The sequence below is a fragment of the Musca domestica genome, unplaced genomic scaffold (genome assembly GCF_030504385.1).
Source record: "Musca domestica strain aabys unplaced genomic scaffold, Musca_domestica.polishedcontigs.V.1.1 141, whole genome shotgun sequence".
Lineage (NCBI taxonomy): Eukaryota > Metazoa > Arthropoda > Insecta > Diptera > Muscidae > Musca > Musca domestica.
Window position 1 is genome coordinate 1128688 of NW_026712194.1, and position 25735 is coordinate 1154422.

The 25735-nt window shown below is 39.2% G+C and overlaps 3 protein-coding genes across 6 annotated transcripts; 1 reads left to right on the top strand and 2 right to left on the bottom strand.

Annotated features, from left to right (window-relative positions):
* Positions 1–781: 781 nt before the first annotated feature.
* On the bottom strand, positions 782–1340 carry LOC101889125 (DNA-directed RNA polymerases I, II, and III subunit RPABC4). Its single transcript, XM_005184060.4, has 3 exons — positions 1157–1340; positions 950–1042; positions 782–890 (listed from the first exon to the last, which is right to left on the bottom strand). Exons 1-3 carry the CDS (start codon positions 1215–1217, stop codon positions 868–870), a joined length of 177 nt encoding a protein of 58 aa, XP_005184117.1. The 5' UTR covers positions 1218–1340; the 3' UTR covers positions 782–867.
* A 997-nt stretch (positions 1341–2337) lies between these two features.
* Positions 2338–3864, top strand: LOC101892334 (U6 small nuclear RNA (adenine-(43)-N(6))-methyltransferase). The gene is made up of 4 exons (XM_005184081.4): positions 2338–2831; positions 2896–3106; positions 3180–3594; positions 3656–3864. Exons 1-4 carry the CDS (start codon positions 2745–2747, stop codon positions 3828–3830), a joined length of 888 nt encoding a protein of 295 aa, XP_005184138.1. The 5' UTR covers positions 2338–2744; the 3' UTR covers positions 3831–3864.
* Positions 3865–4314: 450 nt separating this feature from the next.
* LOC101888708 (protein charlatan) lies at positions 4315–23655 on the bottom strand. Of its 4 annotated transcripts, XM_005184057.4 has the most exons (8): positions 16660–17062; positions 10879–11147; positions 10212–10819; positions 9431–9956; positions 8931–9361; positions 8634–8792; positions 8243–8524; positions 4315–8067 (listed from the first exon to the last, which is right to left on the bottom strand). In XM_005184057.4, exons 2-8 carry the CDS (start codon positions 11068–11070, stop codon positions 6237–6239), a joined length of 4029 nt encoding a protein of 1342 aa, XP_005184114.2. In that variant the 5' UTR covers positions 11071–11147; positions 16660–17062; the 3' UTR covers positions 4315–6236. The 4 variants fall into 4 exon arrangements, with proteins under 4 accessions (XP_005184114.2, XP_011292754.2, XP_011292753.2 ...); XM_011294452.3 differs by lacking the exon at positions 16660–17062 and adding an exon at positions 23255–23655 and having other exon boundaries at positions 8931–9956; XM_011294451.3 differs by having other exon boundaries at positions 8931–9956; positions 16660–17063.
* Positions 23656–25735: the final 2080 nt, after the last annotated feature.

Below are 25735 nucleotides of genomic sequence, written 5' to 3' on the forward strand. Positions count from 1 at the left end.
TGAGGTTGCTCGCCCGACTGTATATATCGCAGGTGTCATTTACCAATGCAAAGCCATTCAACATTTACTTCTCCATGAACCTTGTTATAGTCATTGTACAATATAGGGGTTCCAGAGCTACCCGCAGGTCTTTTTTCTCAAGTTGTGTGAATTTTGCCGCTTAAAATTTATTGCTGTTTCAATGGATCGATTTTAAACACACAATTCTGACCATCTCAGCACTTCATCCATTTTTCGCACTTCTAAGTTTATTTTAAAAACTAGTAAAAAAGCAGTAAGCTCGGCCACGTGGAACTTTTTATATCCTCCATAATTTGAAGCGAATTTGCAAATTTTCCAAAAATTCCTTTGAAAAATGCTGTTAAATAAATAAAAATACCGAATACAGGGAATTCCAATATATAGGACATGCACATGCATTTTTTGCCATAAGCCATAACAAAATTCAAAACAATTCGGTGTTGTCGTATTGACCTATTACCGTCACCCTTACTTGGAATTTCCCACACTCAACCTGAAATTGTTGCATGGTGTCATCTGCCCGTTTGTTACACTTGTAAGAAATTGTTCACTTTACTAACTCTTTGGACTTGGTCCGGTTACTTTTGTGAATTTGGAACCATTTTCATTTAATTTTTCTCTTACCTTACCTTAGTGGTGACCATCAATCAACGGAAAAAATTACAGAGTATGTATTTTTCGATTAGGACTTGCGTCGAGGTAGTTATCAGACATTCCGTGGATAATCAATGTTCAATAATACTTTTAAGTTACATACATATAAAGGAATTCATAAATTTTTATTAATTTTATGTTTAAAGTACTAAATTCTAAAAATATATGCTAATATTGGGAGAAACGCAAACATTAGCGAGCATCGAACACAACCACTGAAAGAAAAAAACAGTATTTAGCGCGTTGCCCACAAAAATGCAATTGGTCAACTCACATCTCTTGGTGCGTTTCTTGTACATAATGCGGTAGCCACATTCACGACAACGGATTGGATCACGGGGCCGCATTTCATTCTCGTGATGACATTCTAGAAGGAAAAAAAAACAACACGTTTCCAAATTAAATATATTCTCAAGTACGATATTCTGCACACAGCACTGGGATAATTCATGTAAATAGACCTTCAGCTATTAATGCTTACCCCCACAGATATAAGTCATCGCAGTTTTGAGTACAGTGTCCTTTGAGCTGTTTTCAGACATTCTGCCTAAATAATTAATTAATTAATTGGAGTATTTCCAAATGGAAATATTTCCAAACAATGCACGATGTTTCCTTAGAGATGGCAAACAAACGATAGCGAGATTTATGAACGAAAAGAAACGGAGAATATGAGAAACCAAACTAAAAATATGCCCGATCTACGGAACTCTAACCCTATTTTGTATAGAGATGCCATATCACCGATAATGTCAATGAATTCCACTTCTTTTTAAAATAATGCAGGTAGCCACATCAACTGCAAAAAATAATTGTATTTTACAATTCATCAATCCCAACATCAGAAATCAAAACACTATGTTCTCCCCAGCCAATTCCAATACCACATGTATATCATATTCTTAAATACATTTAGTAAATTTCATAATAAAATTGAAAATTTTAATAAATGTAATCAATGTCTCGTAAAGGCTTAGGGAATTTTTATAGAAAGTGGACTAAATCGATTTAATATTTTTGAGTTGAGGTACTGCCAAACAGATGACCGGATCAAGGAGGTATCCACATGAACTCTGTATGTATGTTGTTTGACGTCAATTTTTGATCCGTAACAAAAAGGTTGATAATTTGAATTAAAAATGACCCCCTGCTGCTATTAAGGTAGAAGAATGTACTGGAGTAGAAGATGCTATAGCAGCTGGTAATCATGAAAAAATGGAATTGTTGCACATTCGTACCATTTTATTTTTTATTTCTTCCTTAATGTTGCTTTGAAAGCAAACGCCGCTGACATGGATGACACGACGGCACAATAAGGTGGAACAACAGATTCGTAAAACTATTGAAATACTGATCGAATATTTGAGGTAAAATAATACAGGTATTCGCTTTGGCCGCAGGAAACAAAACAATTGGCCGCAGAAAACAAAACAATTGTTGAGATCTACCAACTATTGGTCTGTTCCAGAACTGTAAGGATGTAAAAGCTTTTACTACGAAAAAAATGTAAAACTACTGAATTCTTATAGGTTCTGGAACAGACCATATGGCATGCACCAATGAATCGCACAATCGACGGTTTCGTATAGTTGCCGTCCAGCATGATAAGTGCCGCTGAAGTCAGTACACTAGTTTCGTGATCCATTTAATGAATTATCTGGTTGATTGCTCCACTCCTCACGTCTCATTCGTAAACAAAGAGCTCACGGTATTTTGCTCTGTGTTTATTTTTTATTGGGCCCTCTTATTTGGTCTAGTCCTAACAACTCTGCCCTTCTAGGAATTAAATTTGCGCCTCTTTCTTCGTTAATTCTAGACGTTCTCGATCTGCAGAGACCTTAGCTCATATTTTGCCGGCTTTTGGATTTACCTGATTGTCCATTTTCAACTGCCTGCCTAATTTTACCAAGAAAATACAGATATTGCTCCAAAAACGACTTGTTGGAATTCCTACTGAATCGTTTCCCGGCCATCTTTCAAGGATTTCCTACTACAATTACAGGACATTGTTTTTGGGAATTAATCACAGCTTATGAGAAGTTTTGAACTTTTTAGACGCGCCTACAACGATGCATCCACGGAATATATTCAAAACACCTCCGGACTTCACCGACTTGGCTATTAAGTATCCTGAATTTCGTCAAGTATGCAACTTGGTTAGTTTTGTCCAATGAATACCAAACTGGCTTTACATTCATAATGTGGTTTTTGTCCTTCAAGGAATTGAGCGGCAAGGTGTGCATTGATTACAAAAAGGAAGTTGCTTTGAAGGCACTCACAAGAACACTGCTTTTGGAGTTCTTCGATTTAGATGTAGAGTTTGCTCCGGGCAGCCTTATACCAACGCTCCCACTGCGACTGAACTATATTCTATGGTTGGAGGATTTAATTTCTTGCTGGGACAGCAAAACGGTTAAGGGCATTGACATAGGTACGAATAATGAATTCCAACGCATTCTTTTCTATTAGTTGTCTAAATTTGGTAACACTTTCCCCCGGAACAGGCTGTGGCTCCTCTTGCATTTATTCGCTGTTGGCCGCCAAGAAAAACGGTTGGTCAATGACAGCTCTCGAAACGAATAAGTCAAACTTGGAGTATGCAGCAAAGAATGTTGAGCGTAACAATTTATGTAAAATCATTACCATATCTGCCCAGAAACAAAATGACAATATCTTTGAAGAATTGTTTGAAAACGCCCCTGGAATATCTATAGATGGTCCATATAATTTTTGCCTGTGCAATCCACCCTTCTACGATTCGCAATTATCCACACCTTGTAATACGCGAAATCCCGGCAAACGACCTCCGCCACATAATTGCCCCACAGGTTTCAAGGAGGAGCTTTCATGCTTAGGCGGCGAAGTAACATTTGTTGAGAAAATTATCGAAGAAAGTGTGAAGTACAAAAGTAAGATCAGGTAAGGTGTTGGTGTAGAATAGTAGAGAATGTTTATGTAAATTAAGATACACCTTTTGTAGAATCTTTACCTCAATGTTGGGTCTTAAATCGAGTCTAAGTCAGATAATAGACGCCTTGTTAAAACGAAATGTGACAAATTATTGCACGACCGAATTTCACCAGGGCAATACAACAAGATGGGGAATTGCCTGGTCGTTTTTCATAGATATTGATCTTAAAAAAAATAAAATTTAGCAAAGCCAACAAATATACTGTTTACATTTTACAATACGCGAAATCTTTTCTGGTGGTCAAAATATTTGTAAAAAATCGACTTTGTGGGTCGATTTAGGGAGATTTTTCCTAGATGGGGAACTGAAATTTGAAAAAACTTTACAGAGCATACAAAGAACATTCGCCTAATTACACTTGGAGTTAAACACAACTTCTGTCATCTATTACGGATTTTTAATTGATACCACAAAGAAGCATTATAAAAGGCTCTATGATATGAGAATATCTTGTGATCAATCCGGCTGACGAATGCATATAAACTAGATATGCATATATAATTGTATAACTTGGGTTTATCATTGGATGACAACATTTCTTTTAGGGTCCACTTAGAGTCCTCATTACCACACTTACATTCTATTAGATGACTATGTCCCATTGTAGTCGTATTTAACATAATGAGCCCCCTCTCTTTTCTAAAATCCGAAATGAAAGAAGTTTCATGTTGTTTTTTAACTATTTTTATTGATTTTTCGTATTTTATGAGAAATATGCGTTTGTTGGTTTTCTTGTTGTATATGAGTATTTCAACATAAAATTAAAAAAAAGGACATTAAAAGTACAAATATTTTGCATGTATTTCTTGGCATACGTAAGAACCGACGACATTTTTCTAAAATTAAAAAAAATATATATAGATATTTTTATAAACTATTTTCTTCTTCTTATTCATTCTATGCCAAAGGGAACAAATAAGTTTTTGTTTTTAATTTAGTTTTGTTTTTCTGATTTTGCCTAAAAGTCAATAATGTTTAGATTTTTGTAGAAATTTTGTATACCAAAATTTGTTCGGTCTTTGTATTTTCGTTATTAATTTATATATTTTAACACTTCAAACCTTCATACATAAATATAATTTTCTTTATACTAAAAATAAAAAAATATTACGCAATTTTGCATTTTTAAGTTACATATATATTTTTAATTTTCCATTCAGTCATTAAAACGTTTTGTTCCTTAGTTTATACCATAAATGTCTTTGTGATTGATGAATGTCATTGTTTGGTGTGGTGTGCGAAGGGCGTTTGACAGTTGCTACCACCAAATTTGGGACAGGAGAAAATGATTATGCCACATTTACTTTGTGACGGATAAGTGGTGCAGAAAAAAGCTAGCCCCAAATACTCTTATTTCATGTGCAGGTGGTTTCGAACGTGCTAACTGTTGTATCTTAATAAATCATAATTCAACTTAGAACCTATTCGAAAAAAAAAAATTAAAGCTTTAAATGATCAAAAATACGAAACGACATAAGGCTGACAAACGATCGCAATAATAGCTTATACTAAATCGTGAAAATGGCAAATCAAATACTGACGCTTACAAACTAATGCTTAAGAAAAACAATGCGAGTTAAATTAGACAGGGGGTTTTATAACTAGTGAATTTTTCAATACAGTAAATATTTTTATTTTAGACGAAATCATATTTCAGGTACATCACAACTTAAAACGTAACTTAAATGCTTTTGAAATCCCCGTTAAAGGTGTGCGAAGTATGATGACATACATCGACTAGTCACTACATATCAATTCTGCAACAATCAAACAAAAGCGTGGAGAGGTAGAGATTCCAACTTATCAAACTTTCCATATCTCATTATACCTCCCCCCATTGCTGGGCCAAATTTTTTATGAATTGTATTTATTGAATATTATTTGTGACATTAAGGCAGGCAAATGATTTCAATTCGATGAAGCAGTGATTAATAATGTTAAATGATTAAGGGGATAATATTAAAATAACTGAGTTCAATAAATAATTTTATTTTTGTGATTTTGAAAATAAATTCAAATTTCAATTCACATTTCATTGATTTCGAAAACAAACTTAGGCAAATGTACTAAAAAAATACGAATACAATCAATTATTTCAATAAAAGAAAATAAATATATACAGGAAATGCATAGAAGTTCTCATATGAGAAACTTTTGGTTACCAAGTGGTCTAAAATGTGGAAATGCGGTAATATGTGTTTCTTGGGGCCCTAGTGGGGATGATTTGCTTAGGCATTTCCGCTGTTGCTCAATGCTATAAACGAAATCATGTTTCATCTTGGATTCTTTTCATTGCGGCCCAATTCGACACTTAATGTCTTATACATACAAATAGTTTAAGTTATATTAAGATCGGATTTACTCTTTAAAACGATTCCAAAAAAAAACCCAACTTTTGTACTTTTTTGGGCCCATCGACAAGGTGTTCTGATCAACTGATGTAGATTTGATCCGGTAGTTTGTGTAGGGAAACTGAAATCTAAGACCACGGCATCCATAACAATCAACATTTTACCTTCATGATACGTTTTGGAAAGCTGGAAAATGTCTTTGCAAAAGAGTGAAAGGACTACGAAACACATAAAACCATTTAATGGTCGAAACCCTTTCTGTTAGAACAAACCGTGGCCTTCTCATGCATCCGCATCGTGTGCAAAATTAAACTAAATTTCTTCCTAAACTTGTCGCCACACATTTTACACTTAATTGGCTTTTCCGCATGCTTCCAGAGACGATGCAGGCATAGTGAGGCCTTCGTGTGGTAATTAAAGACCAACATGGATGTTCTTTTCATTTTAACACAATCTGCACAGCTGAGCTTGTTCATGCGGTCGACCATGCGATTAAGGTACTTATCCCGAAGTGCAGCCACTACCAAATCAGGTGAGAGGCGCATTTTCTTGGGCTGTGCCTGTTTGCGTGAAGAGCGTTTGTCCAAGTAAGAACAATGCAACGGGGGTGTTGTGGCTGACGCTGGTGGTGGGACGTCGGCGTAGGCTATTTGTGGAGTTTGCGATTCGTTTGGATTCTGAGGTTCCTCTTTAATGGCTGGCGCATCATTAATGATGTTTAAAAAAGCCTGCCCTGTTGGCTTAGCATCCGATTCCTGCTTGATATGGGGAATAGTTGGCTCCGACGATTTCTTACTAAAATCTAAGGGCGCTGTTAAATACTGCTGCTGTGAAGCTGCATCGGCCAGCAATGGCAACAGGGTGGCCAGTTGCGATATGGATTTCTTGCATGACTTTTGATTCGATGCTTGTGGAGTGGAGGTGATTATAATGGTTTTTTTGGGTGAATGTCGTCTGTAAGAATCTGAAGCTAGATCACGTTCCCTCTTCAAGGGCGATAAAGGTGGTTTAGTGTACTGTGGCGTTGGTGACTGTTGTTGTAGTTGACTATTGCTGTCCGCTAGCTTAGGCGTTATGGTCAAGGTGATGTCCTCTTTGTTTTTTAAGTACTCTATATACTCCTCCGTTTCACTCAATAGGCGCTTACGTTTTGGAGATATATGGGTGACCAGACGTTGTTGACTCTGTTGGGCGGTGGCCGTTGGAATGGGCATATTAGGGAACATGACTGGCGTGTCCGCCGCATAGTATTTGCTTATAATGTCTTTGACATAGTTCTGGAATTGTGTGCCAATTTTATTGAGATTCTGGAACTCCATTTGGGTAAGGAATGTTGCGTTGCTATTGTTTTCTTTGTTGTGCAGATCGACACGATGCTGCTGCTGAATGTTGTTGTTAATCATTGTGTTGCTGTTAGCGCTGTTGCTACTTTTGTTGGACGACTTTATTTTATTTATATTATTATTGTTGTTGTTCTTGTTGTTAATATTATTATTATTGTTGTTGTTGTTCATATAATAATTATTGGTTTTGTATGCGGGAGACGATCTAATAAGCTGCTCTTGATTCTCTTGGTCATCATGATAGTGATGACTGATGTTGTTGTTGCTGCTGCTACTGCTGCTGTCTAGACCATGATGTTCCGAAGAATTCGATAGCGAATCCTGTAAGAATGCCGACGAAATAATTTTTCTTTGCTCGACAGATGCTCTCGACTGTTCCATCTTCAAAGGCGACAAGTCATCGCTCAAGCTCGTTGTCGATGTATCCGTTGATGGTGTATTTTCGCTGTCATCGCCATTGGAATGTTGTCGTTGGCGCATAAATCCATTCTGATGATGTGCATGCTTGGATCGCTGTTGCTGCTGATAGACATAGCTCAGGTTGTTGGCATTGCTCAGGCTTTGCAACAACGCAGCAGCTTCTTTAGTCGTCCACTGTGAGGGCAGTTTATTATTAAACAGGAGTTGATGATTGGCTGGTAGTTTCAACTCTTGCACGCCTCCCGCCTTATGAAAATCCTGAGCGACAGAAGCTGTGTTGCGACTAATAGCGTCCATTTTCAAGAGACTGAAATCAAAAAGAATGCAGAGTTGCAATAAATTTAAAAATCTTAAAAGAACAAAATCAATAAAAAATAAGGATAAAGAGAAGCCCGAACATAAAGCGACCAAAAATAAAAAAAAAACAACGACAAAAACAAGATAACAGCAAATGAAAACTATAGGAACCAAAGAATGTCTACCGCGCATAGTCTTCTGGATCACTTCCATCCGCTTCAAGATACTGGAATAACCGATCAGAACCCCTTTTTTGAGTTGCTGCATTTGGCAGGCCTCCTGTTAGCAGATCATGAGGTGGTATGAGCGATCCATTAGCACTTAGACGCCAGCCCACCATCGATGTGGGATTTACAATTATCTCCTGTAGGGGTCCTCCTGCCGTTATGTTACCACCCTGGTTATCGGTTGTGGTGGTATAGATCGTAACCGAATTGCCATTTGCTGTCGTCGAGACGTTGTTGACACTGAGGAGAATTTCAAAGAGAGCATTAAGGGAAGTCGCTTCTTGTGCACAAAAACAAAGAAAAGTACAAGAATGTCCTGTTTCTAGCCAGATTTTTTTTTTTGATTTACCTAAAGTTATTATTCTGAAATTGATTTAGTTGGTTGTTATTTCCTAAAGTATTCCCAATAGTACGCAACACATTCAGATTATTGGATGAGTTGTTGTTAGTAGTCGTGTTATTGGTATTGTTTGAAGAGTTTGTGCTACGCGACGATGGTGCTGTTGGGCTTTGCGTGTTTTTAATAAGAAGAAGGAGTAGAAAGGATGGGAACGAGAAGAAGAAGAACAGTAGATAAATGTTAGATGGGTCTTTACGCTTATTGATCAGTTAGATGGCGACGTGTTGTTTTCTTTCCAATACTTACTGCACTTCATTCAAATGTTGCTGGTATTCCTCCAAAGAGTCTCCCAAAAATGAGCATTTGTTACACGCCCTCTTGTTGTGCACCTTCAAAACATGCGTGGCCAAACGCTCCGATCTGGCTGCCTTGTAATCGCACAGGAGACAGACAAACGGTTTTGTGTGTGTATTCAAATGCCTTTTCAAGCCCCACTTATCGGCACCAGACCAAGGACAGTAGCAGCAGGTGAAACGTTTCTCCCTCTTTGGCTTCACGCTGGCTGTCTGGCCTCCCACCAAGGTCCCATCATCGTTTTTCTCCTGTTTCAGCTGGGGCAAGGGCACATCAGTAGCTGTGGCCACCGCTTCAATGGTCTCTGCTATACTCAGACTTGACGATGTGGGCTGGCGCTGTTGTTCCAAGAAGGCTTGTTCCAAATTGACATTCGCCTGTGTCTGGAAGATTATAGGTTTTTGTTCAATGGCATTGCCGTCATTATGTAAATTACTGGGGCTAGTATTTACCGCTGTGATGGTGACATTGCTTCGGCCGCCGCCATGGTGATGGCCACCGCTCGAATTGCTCGACGGCACATGACGTCGCGTCTTGTTAATGTCATATTGCATTTCGCGGTGCATTCGTAGGAAGTGTTTCTTGACATGATCGGCACGATTAAATTGCTTGAGGCAAGCGTAGCATTGGAATGGCTTCTCATCCTTGTGGATGTTTTCGTGGCGTGTGTACAAATCTCGGCGGTCCGTTGAGTACGGACAATGTGTGCAGGCGTAGCGCTTCTGCACCTGGGATTGGCCATTGCTATTGTTTGTATTTTGACTGTTTTGGTTATGATGAGACTTTTTGCGACTACTGCTGCCGCCAGAGCTGCCACCCGAAGAACTTGTGGAGGTGGTCGATGAACTAGAAGTGTTTGCACTGCTTTGAGGTGTTTGCTGTTGACTTATGTTGTTACCTGTCGCTGTGGGACTAGTATAGATTACTTCAGCCGTGCCGGTGGATGGTGATGACCCTTGATCATTGCGGTTTTTGTTTCTGTCGAAGAGAGAAAGGGAGAGGGTTTATTAAAAGAGTGGTTTTGATTTGGCGGAAAATTGTGTGTTTTCCATTGAAACAATGCAACTCAATTTCAATTATCGTTAGCGCTTGGAAATTTAGAATTTCAAAAATGAAACAATTATTTGATGAGATTCTGGCGAGTAGAAGTATAATAATTACAAAATTGAGCCTGCATTGTGCATACGAAAAACAAAATTCTTTTGGTCCATTGTTTGAGGACACCTAGCTTACTTGGACTTGGGAGTTGAGACCTGTTGTTGCGATTGTTGTTGTTGTTGCTGCTGCTGAGTTTGTGGTTGCGCAGTGGTGGTAGAATAGCTTTGAAGTTTGCCACTAGGAGTTGTAGTCCATTGAACGATTTGGGTGGTAGGCGTTGCTTGAGATTGTTGTTGCTGTTGTTGGTCTTGGACCCCCTCGCTCCAAACTTGTTGCTGCTGATCTCCTCCTGACATTTGTTGTTGTTGTTGTTGCTGCTGAGCTTGTTGACTACCAGCTGCCGTGGTTATGACCTTATTTATGGCTTGGCTGCTCAAAATTGTACCGGTGGTTGTTGCGAATCCGTTCTGCTGCATCAATGCTGCCAAACCGAATGCCGTACTCAGGTGATCTTCGGATTTGAAATTGCCACCTGCACTTGTCGTTGTGGTAACGACGACAGAGCCCTCAGGTTGTTGCTGAATCACCACATTTGTGGCATTCTGCTGACTTGTGGCGGCCGCAATGACAGCTGCCGCAGAAGCAGCTGCTGCTGATGTTGTCGAGCCTGCTGTTGTTGTACCAACAACATTACTTGTATTATGTTCATACTCAATGGTTGGCTGAGTCGAACGATCGATTTGCTAAAAACCAAAAGCAACAAATGAGAAAAATGCATGCGACTGCGCCACTTTACACTTACCAAATTTGTAAATGATCTCTGTTCGCCTTCTGGTGCCGCTGTGGGTCCTGTGGTCGCCACCTGTGCTACCGGGGTGCCTAATGTATGCAAGCCATTTCCGGTCTCTTCTCCATATAACTTTCTTGTGATTTCTTTAAACATGTCTTCATATGCGGCCTCAACATTTGAGGTCGGTGGTATTACTGTTGCCATAGCGTCAACGCTGCTGATGCTTTGCAAAATCCTTTATAACTCTGACTACAGATGTTGCTGCTGCCAATTCCTTGTAACTGCAAAGAGAGACAAAAGCCATATTGAAAAATCGGAACTGCATTTAATTTCTTTCTGCGAATGTATAAACAAACATCCGTCGATAAAGCTTCCCGGAGGGTGCATACGACAATTGCGTTGTTATACCTAAAAACAGCACACAGGGGCAGCATTTTCAAAGTAGTCATAGGTACCTGCAAAATGAATGACTCCGAAGAAGTGCATCTTCATTCAATCCTACGGCGCAATTGATTAATCATAATTGCGATCACGGAGTTTAAAAGTTCTTTGAAAATGCGCCCACAACTATCAATGCAAAAACAAAAAAACTAAATTAGGGGGCGAGAGCGCAGCCTCGTTTTTTCGTGGATTTGACGGGACATCATCAGGCACTCACCATACTAGTGCTTTTAGCTGTGTCATTGGTTGTTGTAAACATCCGCCTCAAAAATAAAATAAAAACACCAACAACCACACTCAAATCCACACAGTACGCCACACTCGCAGATAGTGTTTGGAGCATGAGTGGGTTGAAAATGGGCGCGTAAATTTTAATGACAAAGTCTACAGTCGACCATTTGATGTTCGTCCCCACAACAATTTACGGAATAATTTCATGTGGCCCCACAGACATAGGCAAGCCGGGTCAGACAGACGCGTCAGATTTTCGTTAATCATCGTTGTCTGCATACGAAACACCCAAAGCACATATGAAGAAAGATCGGCAATGTTTGTTTTTCGAAGTGCAGAACACCAACAAAACCTCGCCAGTCTGTTGAGATGAAGCTTGGAGCACCCTCTACTCCATGCAAACGCACACACAAGGAAAAAACCGGTTGTTGGGTGTTGGAGATCATCACCACTGCCGACAGACATTACGAAGATCGTAGACGCCGCAGCAGCAGTGGCGGAGGAAGGTCCATCGGCCATCATAACATTTGTTGTGTTTATCAAAATTCGTTGGTCTCTACGCAATTTGCCAGCTGGCTGGAGGGCATTGAGGGACTTTGACGACGATGTCTAAACACGTTGTTCTTTGTTTTGTTGTCGTTTTTACGTTTACACTACCACATTTCGTGGGTTCGCCTTTGGGGGTGTATGGCAGATGTTTAGTTTAGTATTGACAAGCGTTGGCGTTTTTATGTCACTTACGTGGAACGGTCACATTATTCTCCCTAACCTAATGTGGTTAGAAAAGGGGGAGCACAAACATATTGCAATTAGTTATTAATTTGTGCAAGCCATTGGCTTTATAGTGCCTTGTCCACGATCCTGATCCCTGATCTCTAACCAAAGCAATCGTTGATAAGAAGAAATCAAGGAAGCCCTCCATCGTAGGACAAACTTTTCAACCTGTATCTACCCAACTGTCCTTTATGCAGCTGCCCTCCTTTTGTGTCTACGTTTGCGTGTGTGTGTGTGTGTGTGCAACAAAATTCAAACACGCAACGGTCATTTGAGAAGGCGCAACAGCACAAACTACCCTAAACTACCACTAAAGGATCTGACATTTTTAGAGTGTTTGCCAGGACATACACAAGTATATGTAAGTGTGTATACGGGACACAATGCACTTGTTACCCCCAGGAGAATATATGTGTTTTGTGCTGTTGCCGCCATGATCAAGCACTTTACAACTATCAGACAATGGCAGCAACAGGTTTTTAACGATCAGTGACAGCCGTCCGTAAAACCACCCCTAAATTAAAATCTATAAATGCCTGGGAATTTTAGCACATGTTGCTTTCCCAAGCAATTGGAGGATAATGGGACGAACAAAGCAAGGATAATGAGATTTCTGGTTTGCTTGAAGTCCGTTTCTTATATTCTTGTTGCTGGCCTCTGCATTATGTTCACGAAAACAACTGTTGTCTGCTGAAGACGAGGCAAGACATGGACAATGGCAAAGGGGGTGTTTGCTAGAATACACGTTCGGCAGCCCATCTACCTACCAACCTTTATGGCGACTCTGTTGCATGATGCTTTTAATGGAGGAAATTGAAGACAACTAAGAGGCAAATTATAGGGGTGCACCTGCCACCAGCAACGCAGACCTGCTTGTAACACATACACACACAGCTGCATCCCCAAATGACGGACATTCCCTTCCCCGTTTTCCATGCCTCTACCCTCACCTCGGAATATTAGTTTAAACTTTAGCTAAATCACTAACCTTGAAATGTTCACCAATGTTTGAAAATCCGCCCACATTTTTAATCATGTTACCTGTCTGATACCCACACCACCCTCCTTGTGTTTCTCTTCACACGAAACCAACATCCCAAAGTAGAAAAACTACTTTTCGATATTAAAAAAATAATTTACCAAAAACAATGAATATAACAGAGTCAAAGCTATGATCCCTACCTACCAAGATCGTCATTATGGTGAAGACGATTATCAGCAACAACTACGACGCACATCATCATCGTCTCCGCTTCAGACAGTCAAAAAATGTATTAGTGCTCTCTATACAAAACAACAAAGTCATGCTTTATTGTTATTGCCCTTCTTGGGCTGGGTGACCAGACGATGTTTTATGTTGTGTTTATGTTTTCTCTTCGAATTTCCAAAAAAAACTTTAAAATACCACCTGCCGCCCATATTTTATGAAAGAAGCAGTTACGTGAGCTGCTTTTAGGACTGTTCACGTATGCCGACAAAAGGAGCTGCGAAATGACCAACAGGATGCATGCAACAAAAATCATGCCAAGATTTAAGCTGCTGCACCGACCTCGGCTTCCTCAGCACGTCAAAGTCATGTGAAGAGAATGTGCCCCCCACACCTTCATGTGAATTGTGCTGTTGCTTTTGAATGCTATTTTGTGATTCGTATAAACGTAGAGTAGAGCCATACACCCACAGCCCACGCACAAACCACCCGTTTGTTGATTTTGGCTTGTCGTGGCTCAAATTAAGTGTGTGTAATTTCCTCCCCTCCTTTACCCGCCTAGTGGATCACACTCGCTGTCAGAGCAACTACACACAGAGAGTTTGTTTTGTATTAACTTTAGGCTGTGATTTCTTATTCGAGCTAGGTTACCGGGCTCGACAAGCGACATCAGTCTGATATTCACCATAAACTGTTTCATATTATTTGCTTAGCCGCTAGCGTCATGAAAGTGAGCTCTGTGTGTGTTCCCTCAGCCAAAGCATTTGACTGGTTTATGGTGTGGTCGTATGTGGCTCGGTCAAATCAAAATCGATCAACACTAAGCTCAAAGTAAAAGATTCTAACTTTATTGCAGAATTGACGTGAGCAAAAGCTATCCTCTTGCTTTTTTTTAGATTGGAAAATGGTGCAGTTTGAGTTGTATATTTCGGGGAATGGACAGTGTGTCCATGTTGATCATCATAAAAAATGTATAACCAATTCATATGTATCCATACGTTCATTCGTATGTAGGTAGGTAGGTAGCTATGAATAAAAAAAAACAGGCATTTCAATGCACGCAGCCAGCATCCGTAATTCCAAGAAAATCAACCACCCATTAACCGATCTTCCTATGGTGCCTATACGCATGTCAAATAAGAAGAAACACATCCCAGAAAGTCCCAACCCACAGCAATCTTTATAGTTATGCGACGCAAACAACCAGTAATGCCACCAACACCAACAGCAACAGCACCACCTTCAACCCAAAAACGGTCGCTAAGAAACAACGAAATGATTTCACAAAAGACAGACAGACAGACAGACACAACAAAAAACGTAGAAAATTGAAAATCCCAAGCACACAAAAAGGGATCGTTATGAACAATGGCCATCATCTTCATCATTACTACCACCTCCGTCGCCGCCACTCACTGTAAGCCTATAAGCATTTGCAGAAGGTGTGCATAAGTGTGTATGGATGTGTCTGTGTGTGTATGGAAGAGGAGGTGGTCGACTAAGCAGCACATGAAGATACCCAACCCAACCTTAAACCCCATAACGGCAAAGAAAACGTGTTTTAAATATTGCGCAGACGCAAATGCGAACCCACTCTTTTCTGGTGGGACCATAACGCCAACAACAATAGTGGAATATTTGCTGCTCATTTATCTACCCATGCCGGCATACTTATTTATCCATCCCTCCAACCTATTGCGTTCTCCTCATGTGGCGATAATGATGTTTAAATCCTTGATCAATTTTTGGGGTGGTGAACCGACGCACAAAAAGCAGATCACATACCCAGACATACATACGAATGTAGGCAGACAGACACCACTCCAGAAAATACACAGTCCGGCCATCTAACCATTGAACCGCATACGCCCGTACCCACCACTTGATTCAATGTATGTAGGTGTTTTCTGTCGCTCTTCGGTTATGGAAAGAAGGGGTCTTTTGTCTGCTTCTCTTCGTGGAACAACAAAAGGTATCTAGCGAACACTTGGCAGGTAAAATTTCTACCCATCAGCTGCGGGGTGTAGATCTGGCAGAGATATACAGGTAAACTGCAGGTAACAGGCATTGATTATTCTCAAGCGTTTCGTTTCGACGGCAACGACGCCACCACAACCATCGCCATCATTGCCATGAAGACTGCCGCCCGCCATGTAACACAGGAAATAGTCGCAATCAAAGATTGCATTGAAGCATTTTGTTGTTCGCAATTCACTGATCTGGGAGGGGAGAACGTCAAGTACAGAACAACCCTTAAACGAGACAGGCCGATGATTTATTGGGGCAACTGATTCAGAGAAATGAAAATGTACCTGTTTGAATTGGAGTCAGGACGGACCCATTCGAAGACGACGTAGGTAGGTTTGTGCGGCCTGGATACCGGAAATCAGTAGCTTGGTAGATCGCAGAGTTTTTGGAACCTAACCTCAATAACCAAGCCTTTCGGAAATTAAACTCACTCAATCCCTTACTCGATCGCCACTATTTTGTCATGACTTTACTTTTTTCTGCACAACCCAACACCCTCATATTTAGATTTGTCTTGGCATTTTGTTTCTTCTGTGTTCCGTTGTTCATTACTTCTGAGAATTTCACAGAGTCCCCCCATTTTGCCAGCTGTCGCTGTTGTTGTTTGTCTGTTGGCTTTCATCATCATCGTGAATAACTCTCATTGAGGTTCACCCACTCTTTTTGAAAAAGTCATGTAGTAACGATGACGCCCACCCTGCGCAGCCCCACCAGCCATTAGCGCTGTGCGATTGATCGATCCGAGTTCCACCCCTCCCCTCTTCAATGCCATGCTCTTACAAGATGTTGTTTTCTTCGTGCCTGACTGTTTCCGAAGCTTTATTTATATTTTGCTTATGAATGCAAAAAAAGGAGACGTAGGCATTGACCAAACCAACAAATGGGAGTTTGATGTGGCATAACATTTTTAGCTACATTGTGACCATTGTATTAATCCGGGAACATCTGAAAACTGTTCTTAACCTACAAAACTTAAGGAATTGTGTGGGCAGAAGAGAGATATTTTGGAATTGTGTTGTGGGATTTACAAGCCCTATACCACACCACACCACTTCAATGTAACGGATTTTTAGCAACTAAATCAACAACAATATATGTTAGAGCGGACCCACCTTTCGTTCAAATAGAATTCTCTCCGCCTCAGGGAGATAGCGCTTCTTGTCGTTCTCTTCACGTCACTTTAAAATGTCACTGTGTTTCACAAATGAGTAGCTGTTTCATTTTAATGCAATATTTGGGAAGTTTCTTCTTCGCTGTGCAATTTTCATAGAGCCATAGCAATAAATTTGATGGGAATTTGTTTTTATTTTTTTCACTGATACCACTTTTTCTTTTCTTTGATTTTGGCCAACAGAAAAAATTGGATTCAAATCGAATGCAGTTCCGTTTTTAATTTCTTTAGAATTCAGAGCTGTTGCTTGTTTTCACTTGCAACACCCGCTACATGTACTCCGACCACAACCGCTCAAACTGAAAAATTCCTACAGACTGAACCGACCCGAGTGGAGTGTAGGCTGCTGCGATGGTTTGGTGTGCGGTGGTTGCTTTATGTTTGGTGGTGGTGGCGTCGTCGACTGAGGAGTCAGCAGCGCTGTTTCAGTTTTTCTGCCTGCTAAAAACAAAACACAGAGAAAAGAACACCACGCAATTATGCCGACCGGCTTATCGACCTACCCAACACAACGTTAGGTGAGATCAATCGTATTCACAGAGAAGCGAAGGGCCTTTTTGACTGTGTGCGAAAAGTGGTGCATCCATGTGCAATAAACCAATTTGATAGATAGGATAGTGGATGGCAAGAAAATAAATGCCAAAAAGCTCTCAATATCGGGGAGGAATTAAATAGAAGAGAAAACCAAATTGAAGGTCTGCTGGAACGGATGGAATAGATGACTTCGTATTAAGGAAGTCTGATGGTGGAATCTGCAAAACATTTGAGCATAATCTTCAATCACTGCAGAAATTCGAGCAATATGAAGATTTCATGGCAGATAAGAATATATGATTATATACTAATTATCGTTCCGAAAGCAAGAAGGGCCATTAAACATCACTTGCATGATCAAAGGGGATTCAGTGACCAAGGCACTAAAGACCGGAAAATGCATTTAAATGTCGAAAGTTGTGAGTGCATTCAAGGGCAAGAAGAAGTGCAAATATGAAGGTCTTATTAACATTAGTGTAGTGGAAGGATATGTTCTTCCAACATGTTAATAGGTAATTTGATCTACAAAGGTCTATCGATCTATTACTGCATCAAATTATGTTAATTGTGCATGACCCCCACAATGGATATTATTTTGTTTGTAAAAAGGCCTATGATATGGGAACCTGGGGCAATTCTTCTCTGAGTTGGGAACCCCCACATATCCATCCAGCCACCTTACACAAATACTCACACACCACACTCTTTCAACGAACGAAAGATCATCACAAAAGAGAATGCGACAGCAACGAAAACAGAAGTAGCAGTGTTGAAGTTTGTTTGCTGTCACACACGACGCACAAAAATTTGCAATGCCCATGGATTTCGTAGGGGAACAGCGAGAATAGCCAATTTAGGGAGTAACGAGAATGGGCAAAGAGAGGCCAGGCTTAAAGAGGAGTTTACAATGTTTCCTAATACGGAAAAATAAAAATAATACTCTAACAAACATCTTATTTCAACGAACTTGCTCTTAATTTTTATCGATCTGTTCTGATTCCGATATTTCCATGAAGACTCATCCCAAGTACGAAATAAGAATGTCCACACTGGACCAAGGGCATCTTACGAGTGCAGTTTCTCTGATTTAGTGTCCTATCCCTTTGGGGTGGCTGGCGTTTCTTTTATAAACCATCGTCTACATTTTGCCTCCCCGTTTTTGAGAGTAAATCTTCTAATGGTACGCCAAGATGGTCATTAGTGTTTTGAAATATTAGGCAGGCGTGGGATGGATGGTCTGTAAGCGAATTTGAAATGTAGTTGTTTGACTTGCTTTGTTGTTGTACCAGACATGTCGTTTCGAAAAAAAACCCACGCGGCTGTATGATCATGACTACGAAGTCAACTGTCCGGTTGTGTGTTTTGGGCTCTCCCTCTCATCTTTCGTACACACAAGAAAAAACAACATTGTGAAAAACTACCTAGAGGCGAGGGGTTCATATGAAGATGCTAATAATGGGAGGATTAACAAACGAATGTATTAGAGGTCTGGACTCACGACAATTTGCATATGGAAGTGGAAAGAGCTAAAAACCTTAGACACCAATTTAAGAAACATTTAAGAAACATAAGAAATACAGTTGTTCACATTTTGATCCTGCTGAAACAATGTTTCAATAGACCCCCATTATTATCTGCGAATTGACGATTTCAGCATCAATTCATATGCACAGGTAAGTGAACATACATGTGCACGAACCTAGGTATAGGGTTTTAAGTCTCTGCACTTCTCTGCCCTTTGTATGATTTCGCTCTACTGACACAAAAACTAAACGAAGCAATGATAAACAGGTTGGGCGAAGCACAAGTGGGAGCTCAACAGAAGAATTCCCCTGTCATCCGTTATTTAATTTCATTCATTCCGAATGATGCGCCTTTCGGTGCTTAGTCATACCGAATTGCTATGTGCCATTATAGCAACCACCGCCACCACCCATCAGCTCCGGCTGTGGATCAAAACCAGTTTTAATTCAATGTTAAACACGACCGACCACAAGCCAGACAAAAAGCCACACTTTCAAACAATGTGAAGTCTGGGTGGTGCAACAGGCATTAACATTAGAGCACTGATCGTTGGAATTGAATGTTATAATAACATCTTTTAGGTAAATACTTACAGGCAATGAATCATACTGGATGGAGATACCCCCAACGATAGTTGCTATGGCAAAAAACAACTTTTCATTATTGGTTGCAAAGCCGTCAATTTGCCAAATCGGTGAGAATACTTTTACATTATGTTATATGTCTCGTTGGACAAAAACTGTTTCAGGACATTTACAGCAGATCAAGGCATTTCTATGTGTCTATATGTCTAGCCCCACGATAAGTATTGGCCACAATTTTGCATGACGTAATATCTTTTATCAAATTCAGATTGAGATGAGTAATACGGTTTGGCACCTCCCCGGAAGTCCTGTATAGTCCGGAATTCGAATATCTTGGTATCTCATACATTTTCCATATGTATCAAAACAGTCTGTACATATGTATATATATATGGTCATTGGGTATTTGAAAATGTGGCCGAACGCACCGTTGTGAGTTATTTTTAGAATACAATTTTGCTTTCATCCATCTATCTACCTATCTATCTATTTATCTATCTGTCTCAAATACCAGTATGATTGTCTCCTCACGCCCACGCAGAGTGCTTGTGGTATTGATTTCGCAAGATTCCCTATAACTCGCTACAATCGCATATATGAGTTTGTCCTGTAACGTTTTATACCTGCCAACTAAAAAGTACTGCGAGCCATGAAACCGACATGTCAGCCAGAGATGAAGCATTTTATGTCTTTTCGGTCATGGCGCACAGTGTAGTCCGAGAAGAAGGTCAATTTCGAAATTATTGAAACAAGTTTGTAACATAGTTTTTTTTCTGAGGATAAAAGTGAGTGTGTGGTGGGTCTGGTCGTCTGCTTTTTGCTGAAAAATAAAATAACCTATGGAGGAAGTTTCAAGGATTTCTTTTGTGTGTCTGTGCTAAACTGTTAACTTTAGCCTGCCATCATTATTGGGGCTTCGGCAAAGAAATGCCAGCGTTATGTTACATGGTGGCCTGTGTAGATATGTATTGTTTCATATTGTGAGGCAGTTTGATATTGCAACAAGTGCATATGTATGGGATGTTGGGAACAACATGATTACTAAAGGGAAAAGTCATATCTTGAAGAGATTTTCAAATGACAACAAATAATGCCACATTTGAAGGCATATCTTTAGTTTGGCTTAAACGAATATAAAAAGCTTAATAAAAATAAATTGTTATAGACATTTACATACACATGTACATTTATTTGTGTACGTACATACGCATTTTTATAAAAATCTTAGTCCTCACACAACTTATGTACGTGCGTATCTATTCAGGATAGGATGCAACCACAAGATGCAACCCTGCGAGCAAAAAATATCCCGAAAGTGACTTGGAAATCGCATCTAAGCGATAGAAATCATCGCGGTTGATATCGCTTTCTCATCGCGGAAGTTGCATCCTTCAGGAAGAAATGAACCACACCCGCGATAAATAGCTTATACAGCGTTAATCGAGGAAGTCACCATCTCGATAATAATTGGAAATGAAAAAAAATATATTTTTTTAAATTTTTTATTGTCATTGGTACATTTTCCATTGCACGCTTGCATAGAACTTATACTTATTAGCTGAAATACTCACACATATTTTTTTCGTTTTTAAAATGTGATGTCTGGCTAAGGTATCGAACCAAGGTGTTCAGAGAGCAAAGCTGGTATGGTTACCACTGCGCCACAGTGTCTTATATTCTTTAGATAGAATAAAATCTTATTGTTGCTTAATACGTTATGAATTATAAACTGTCGCCGTTTCATCCGATATAAGTCACGAAAAAGTGTCTTCACACGCATTTTGCATTCTCAACAGCTAGATTGTATCCCTGCTATCCGTGCTAAAACAATCAGTACGGAGTAGATGACTAATTCGAGATTTATTCTGAAAGTTCCGATACCTCGATTATGGGACGGTTACGTTAAGTTTTAGGAATTTCGAAGCCAAATAATTCGGTCATAATTATTTGCGATGGTATTCAATAATTGCTTCTAAAATTATTCACTTCACTAAAAACTATTCAAATAAAATCTGCTGTTTTGCCACCACCGTTGGAGAATTTTGGTTGCCACCAAAACAAATATCCACCGAAACATAAATATTTCTACATCGTATGTATGTTAATCGTTGGCAACAATGGACATTGCTGCCACATAGGTATAACAAAAAGGAAAGGAAATGCAACAGAGTCCCATCGTCATTAGGTATATAGAGGTTGAAGTGAGAGTATTTCACACGAAAAGGAGTAAAATGCGCCCAGAGAGATGGAAGCAAACGTAGAGAGAGAGAGAGAGAGTGTGTGTGTTAAAATTGCAATTGTGATGAGATTGTTTGGTACTTTTCCATTCCACTTTTGGGGCTTGGAGCATTTCATTTATTTCTGTAGATGTATCGTGAACCGCTTCCGAGACGAACTGTTAATTACTAATGTCTTGCAACGAAAAGGAAATCATACCAACTATAATTATTAATAAATGCATATTGCGGCTTTAGCAAAAAGCAGTGCAATGTATGGGAGCTATATCTTAAGGTGGGAATACATAAAGCGCTTATCTGGCTGGCTTAAGTCATCGGCTGGCTTCTTCAGAAATGAACAAATGAGCCTAGGGTCAACATCGAACTAAGTCAATCTAAAACTCCTTTGTTCATCTTCGAAGAAGCCAGCCAAATATGCGCTTTATCTATTTCCACCCTAAATGTTATTCCGTATGAAATCGGATTAAATTATATATGATAACTATATCCAAATCTAAACCGATAAAATTTCGTCCTTCGGTCAAACATATGAACTGTTTATAGAAATACATGGTCAGGCGGACAGGAATAAATCGAAGTAGAAATTCATTCTAAGGAGCCCATCAGAAGTCCCCAAATGAAATGTTAGGAAATGGAACAAAAATATGAAAAAGATTTTTGAATTCTATAGCTAGATAGCCTTGAGAGCACAAAAATAAAGACAGCCTATTCCGATATAGGAACATAGTGTCGGAATCTTTTTGCGCATTTCGCCTTGCATTTTGACCAATCCTGGTAATGTTATATCCATGGAAAGAGTGGCATTACTGAGGTAGAAATCATTGCCATAAAAAGTACAAATGTACAGCATTTTCCATCCCTCTTCCATGGCCATGATAACATTATGAGTTATTTGTGCTAGAGACAGAGACATAGAGATAGAGAGAGAGAGAGCGGAAGCGCGCGAGAGATGACGATGTGCATACATTGTCATAGTATCCATGTTCTATGCTTCTAGGACAACTTAGTGCATAGGAATTGTGTTGATTTGATTTTGCTTTGTGTGTTTCTACATACATTTAATCGTAAATTGTTATAGACACCGAAATAAGTGTATGCTTAAATATTACACCACTAACGCCAACAGCCAGCCGCGACCATGATGAAAACATCCATCCGCCAACCACCCACCCTTAACATGATTTGTTGAACGGACTGGGGGATATTAGGGAACTCGCACAGAACTTGAATAGAATTTTTACAGACAGTTCAGAGACATTTGGAGGATGGGGAGTGAAACTGCTCCTGCCTAGACGAGGAGGTGGTTCAAAGCGCCTGCTCCTAAAAATTGAAATGCTTGTACACACAAAAGGTGGTGGTGGTGCTGGGTGGGAGCGAACATGAATGAGTTTTGTGTTCTCGAACTAAGGACGGGGACGATACGATATGGTGCGGGGTGGCAATAAATGCAAAAATTGCACTTTCCTCACCAGCAACAATGGTTTGAGTAATACTCACTCTCCTGGCCGAGTATAGAAAAGTAATTGTGAAAAATCAATAGATTTTTCAAAATGTACTTGTGATGAATTTTTGTAAGAGACTCCTTGTTCTTCGAGGCATTTAGACGACCACTGAAATATCATAGCCATAATCATAGCATCAGTTTTTAGTAACTTACCCTTTTCCAATACATTTTTCTATATTATTCTATTCCAGCAGATTTAGACGACTTTTAATTACTGCTCTTTGATTGCAGCGTTGTGCATGTACATAAAGGTTAAAGTTCTGATAATTTTCGATATCGTGCAGTAGTTTAAAAAAAAAAATAAAAAGGGCTTTGAAGTTTACACTCGATGCACTTGGATTTTTTCACCGTTTGCTGCACTTTGGCTTAATTCACTTCGGTATTGCCTAATTTTACCGCCGCGACTCGCCCCTCTCGCTTTCCCGAGCGGAGTTCAGCAATACTTTACTGTTAGGAACTAGGGAAATCACTGTCAGTTGCTCTGGTATTTTGTTGTTCAATTGTATTCAACCGACTGTCCGTCTATTCCAATTGCCAATTCACTAATAAATTCTGCGTAGCGTTAAGAATTATAAAATATCCTTGTCGCAAGTGTTTCCAAATGTGTTTATTTGTTAGTAAATATTATGCTCTTTGCGCTGGCGTCATAACAAAAACATTACTCAAACTCCTCTCGGCGTAACCAGTCGGCCAGCTCCAGCTATGGGGGCAACGAATGCAGGCACCCAATCAACCCCGCGCCCGGTGTGATGGTTGAGACACATCAAATGTCATTCCAATAATGAATAGTTTTAGACTGGCTCTCTTTCTCTGTGTTTTCATGCACTCGTCTCTCTTACTCGTGCGCTCTCTCTCCCCCAATTGAAAATAGAAACAATCGCACATAAAGTGTCCACACAGTGACAGGGCGAATAGGAGTTGTTAAACAGAAAAACAAACCAAAGAAAAAATTATGTACGACATAAAAATTAAAATAAATGTTGTTTTTTTTCATTTTCGACTGGAGAGTAAAACAGTGAATTTGGCTTTTTCAACTTTGAAATTGGAGCCATTTTCCCTTTGTTCCCATAGAACATCTACAAGTCAACGTCTAATAATTTTTATTTATTTAAAAAATGTTATTTTGTCAAGAAGGTTAGATAAGAATGGCATTTCAAAGCGTCAGCGTGTATTGTTTCTTAAATTGTGAATTGTAATCACAGTCAGTCGACATTTCAACCGTTGACAAAAATTGTTGTTACATATTTCACTTTAAAATATTTACAGTTTTGACTGCTTGCTTGCCAATTGCAGTTTGAAACACCCTGTCTTGGCTCTTAATTAAATCATGAGAACGTCGCTAGATGTCGGCTTTGTTTGCACTTTCCAACATTCACAGTTTTCAACGTTCGATTAAGAGTTACAGTTTGAAGTAAGTGCTCTGTATTTCAGGCACAAACCTGACTGTGAGAATAGTGTTGACACAAATCGAAATAGTTTTGTAGCACACATCAAAGACCTAAAACTATAAAGATAGGACAAAATGCATTTTCCAATAAAATGTCAATGTTTAGTTATAGATGGCATTAATATCGACTGGAAAAATATGCATTTCTGAAAGCTTTCTCAGTAAAAATATGGCTCCCAAAATTGAGTGAAATGTTATTATTTGTCACCATTCTTTTTGAAAATAAAAGAGCTTTTATAGAAAAAGTCAGAAGGAGACATCAAAAACGAATCGTTTTAAAGGCGACGATGTGGTTCCTACATATACAAGGTGTCCCATAAATATACAAACTATATTTTATGTTTTTTCTTTCTCATTTGCGTAGTTATTAATCAACATTCATTTCATATGTTTATAGAACTGTGGAGACATTGCTTATTGAGGCATTATTTCTGCTATGGAAACATTTTTGTTTCACTAAAACAATGACCAATACGCATATATTCTATACGAATTATTCTATTATTTTTGAATTTGGGTTGGCTCATTCCATTAGTTTTTTAATGAGATTTCGTTTCTGTACAATGTTTTGTGTCTGTTTTGTTTTTATGTCAAAACAAACAATTTTCTTTTGAGAGAGAAGATGACATTGGCTTGTCTCCAAAATCTCTTTTTCTCAGAATTCCAGTGCATTTCAGAGTGTAGCAAAGTAATTTCACTCAAGTAATAGCATTATAATGTTCTACACCAACGACATCTATTTCTCAATTGTAACAATTTAATGTCCCATCTTATTATATGTCTTTGCACGCATACTGTCGTGTACATTCTCAAAAGTAGATGTCAGCAAGTACAGCTGCGATGAACCATATCGTAGGCCAAAAAAGCGAAATAGTTTTCTAGGACACAAACAATATAAATAACCTGAAGCTTTTATTCTCGAATGTAGAGGTGAGATGGTTCCAAGCCATTTTTTTTATTGTATTATGAAACTCGGACTTATTAGAAAACTTATGATTTTCTCACAAATTTAGTCGTTTGTTTACTGAGAAGTTTAAAAAATGTGTATTTATTGGCATTTGAAAATGGGCAGCGCGGTGGGCTAACTCAATTCGAATTCAATACTCGGTGAGAAGATTTCCTCGTCTATACGTTTATTTACCTATGTAAATAATTGCGCACACCAATACAAAGGCACAAGACCGATT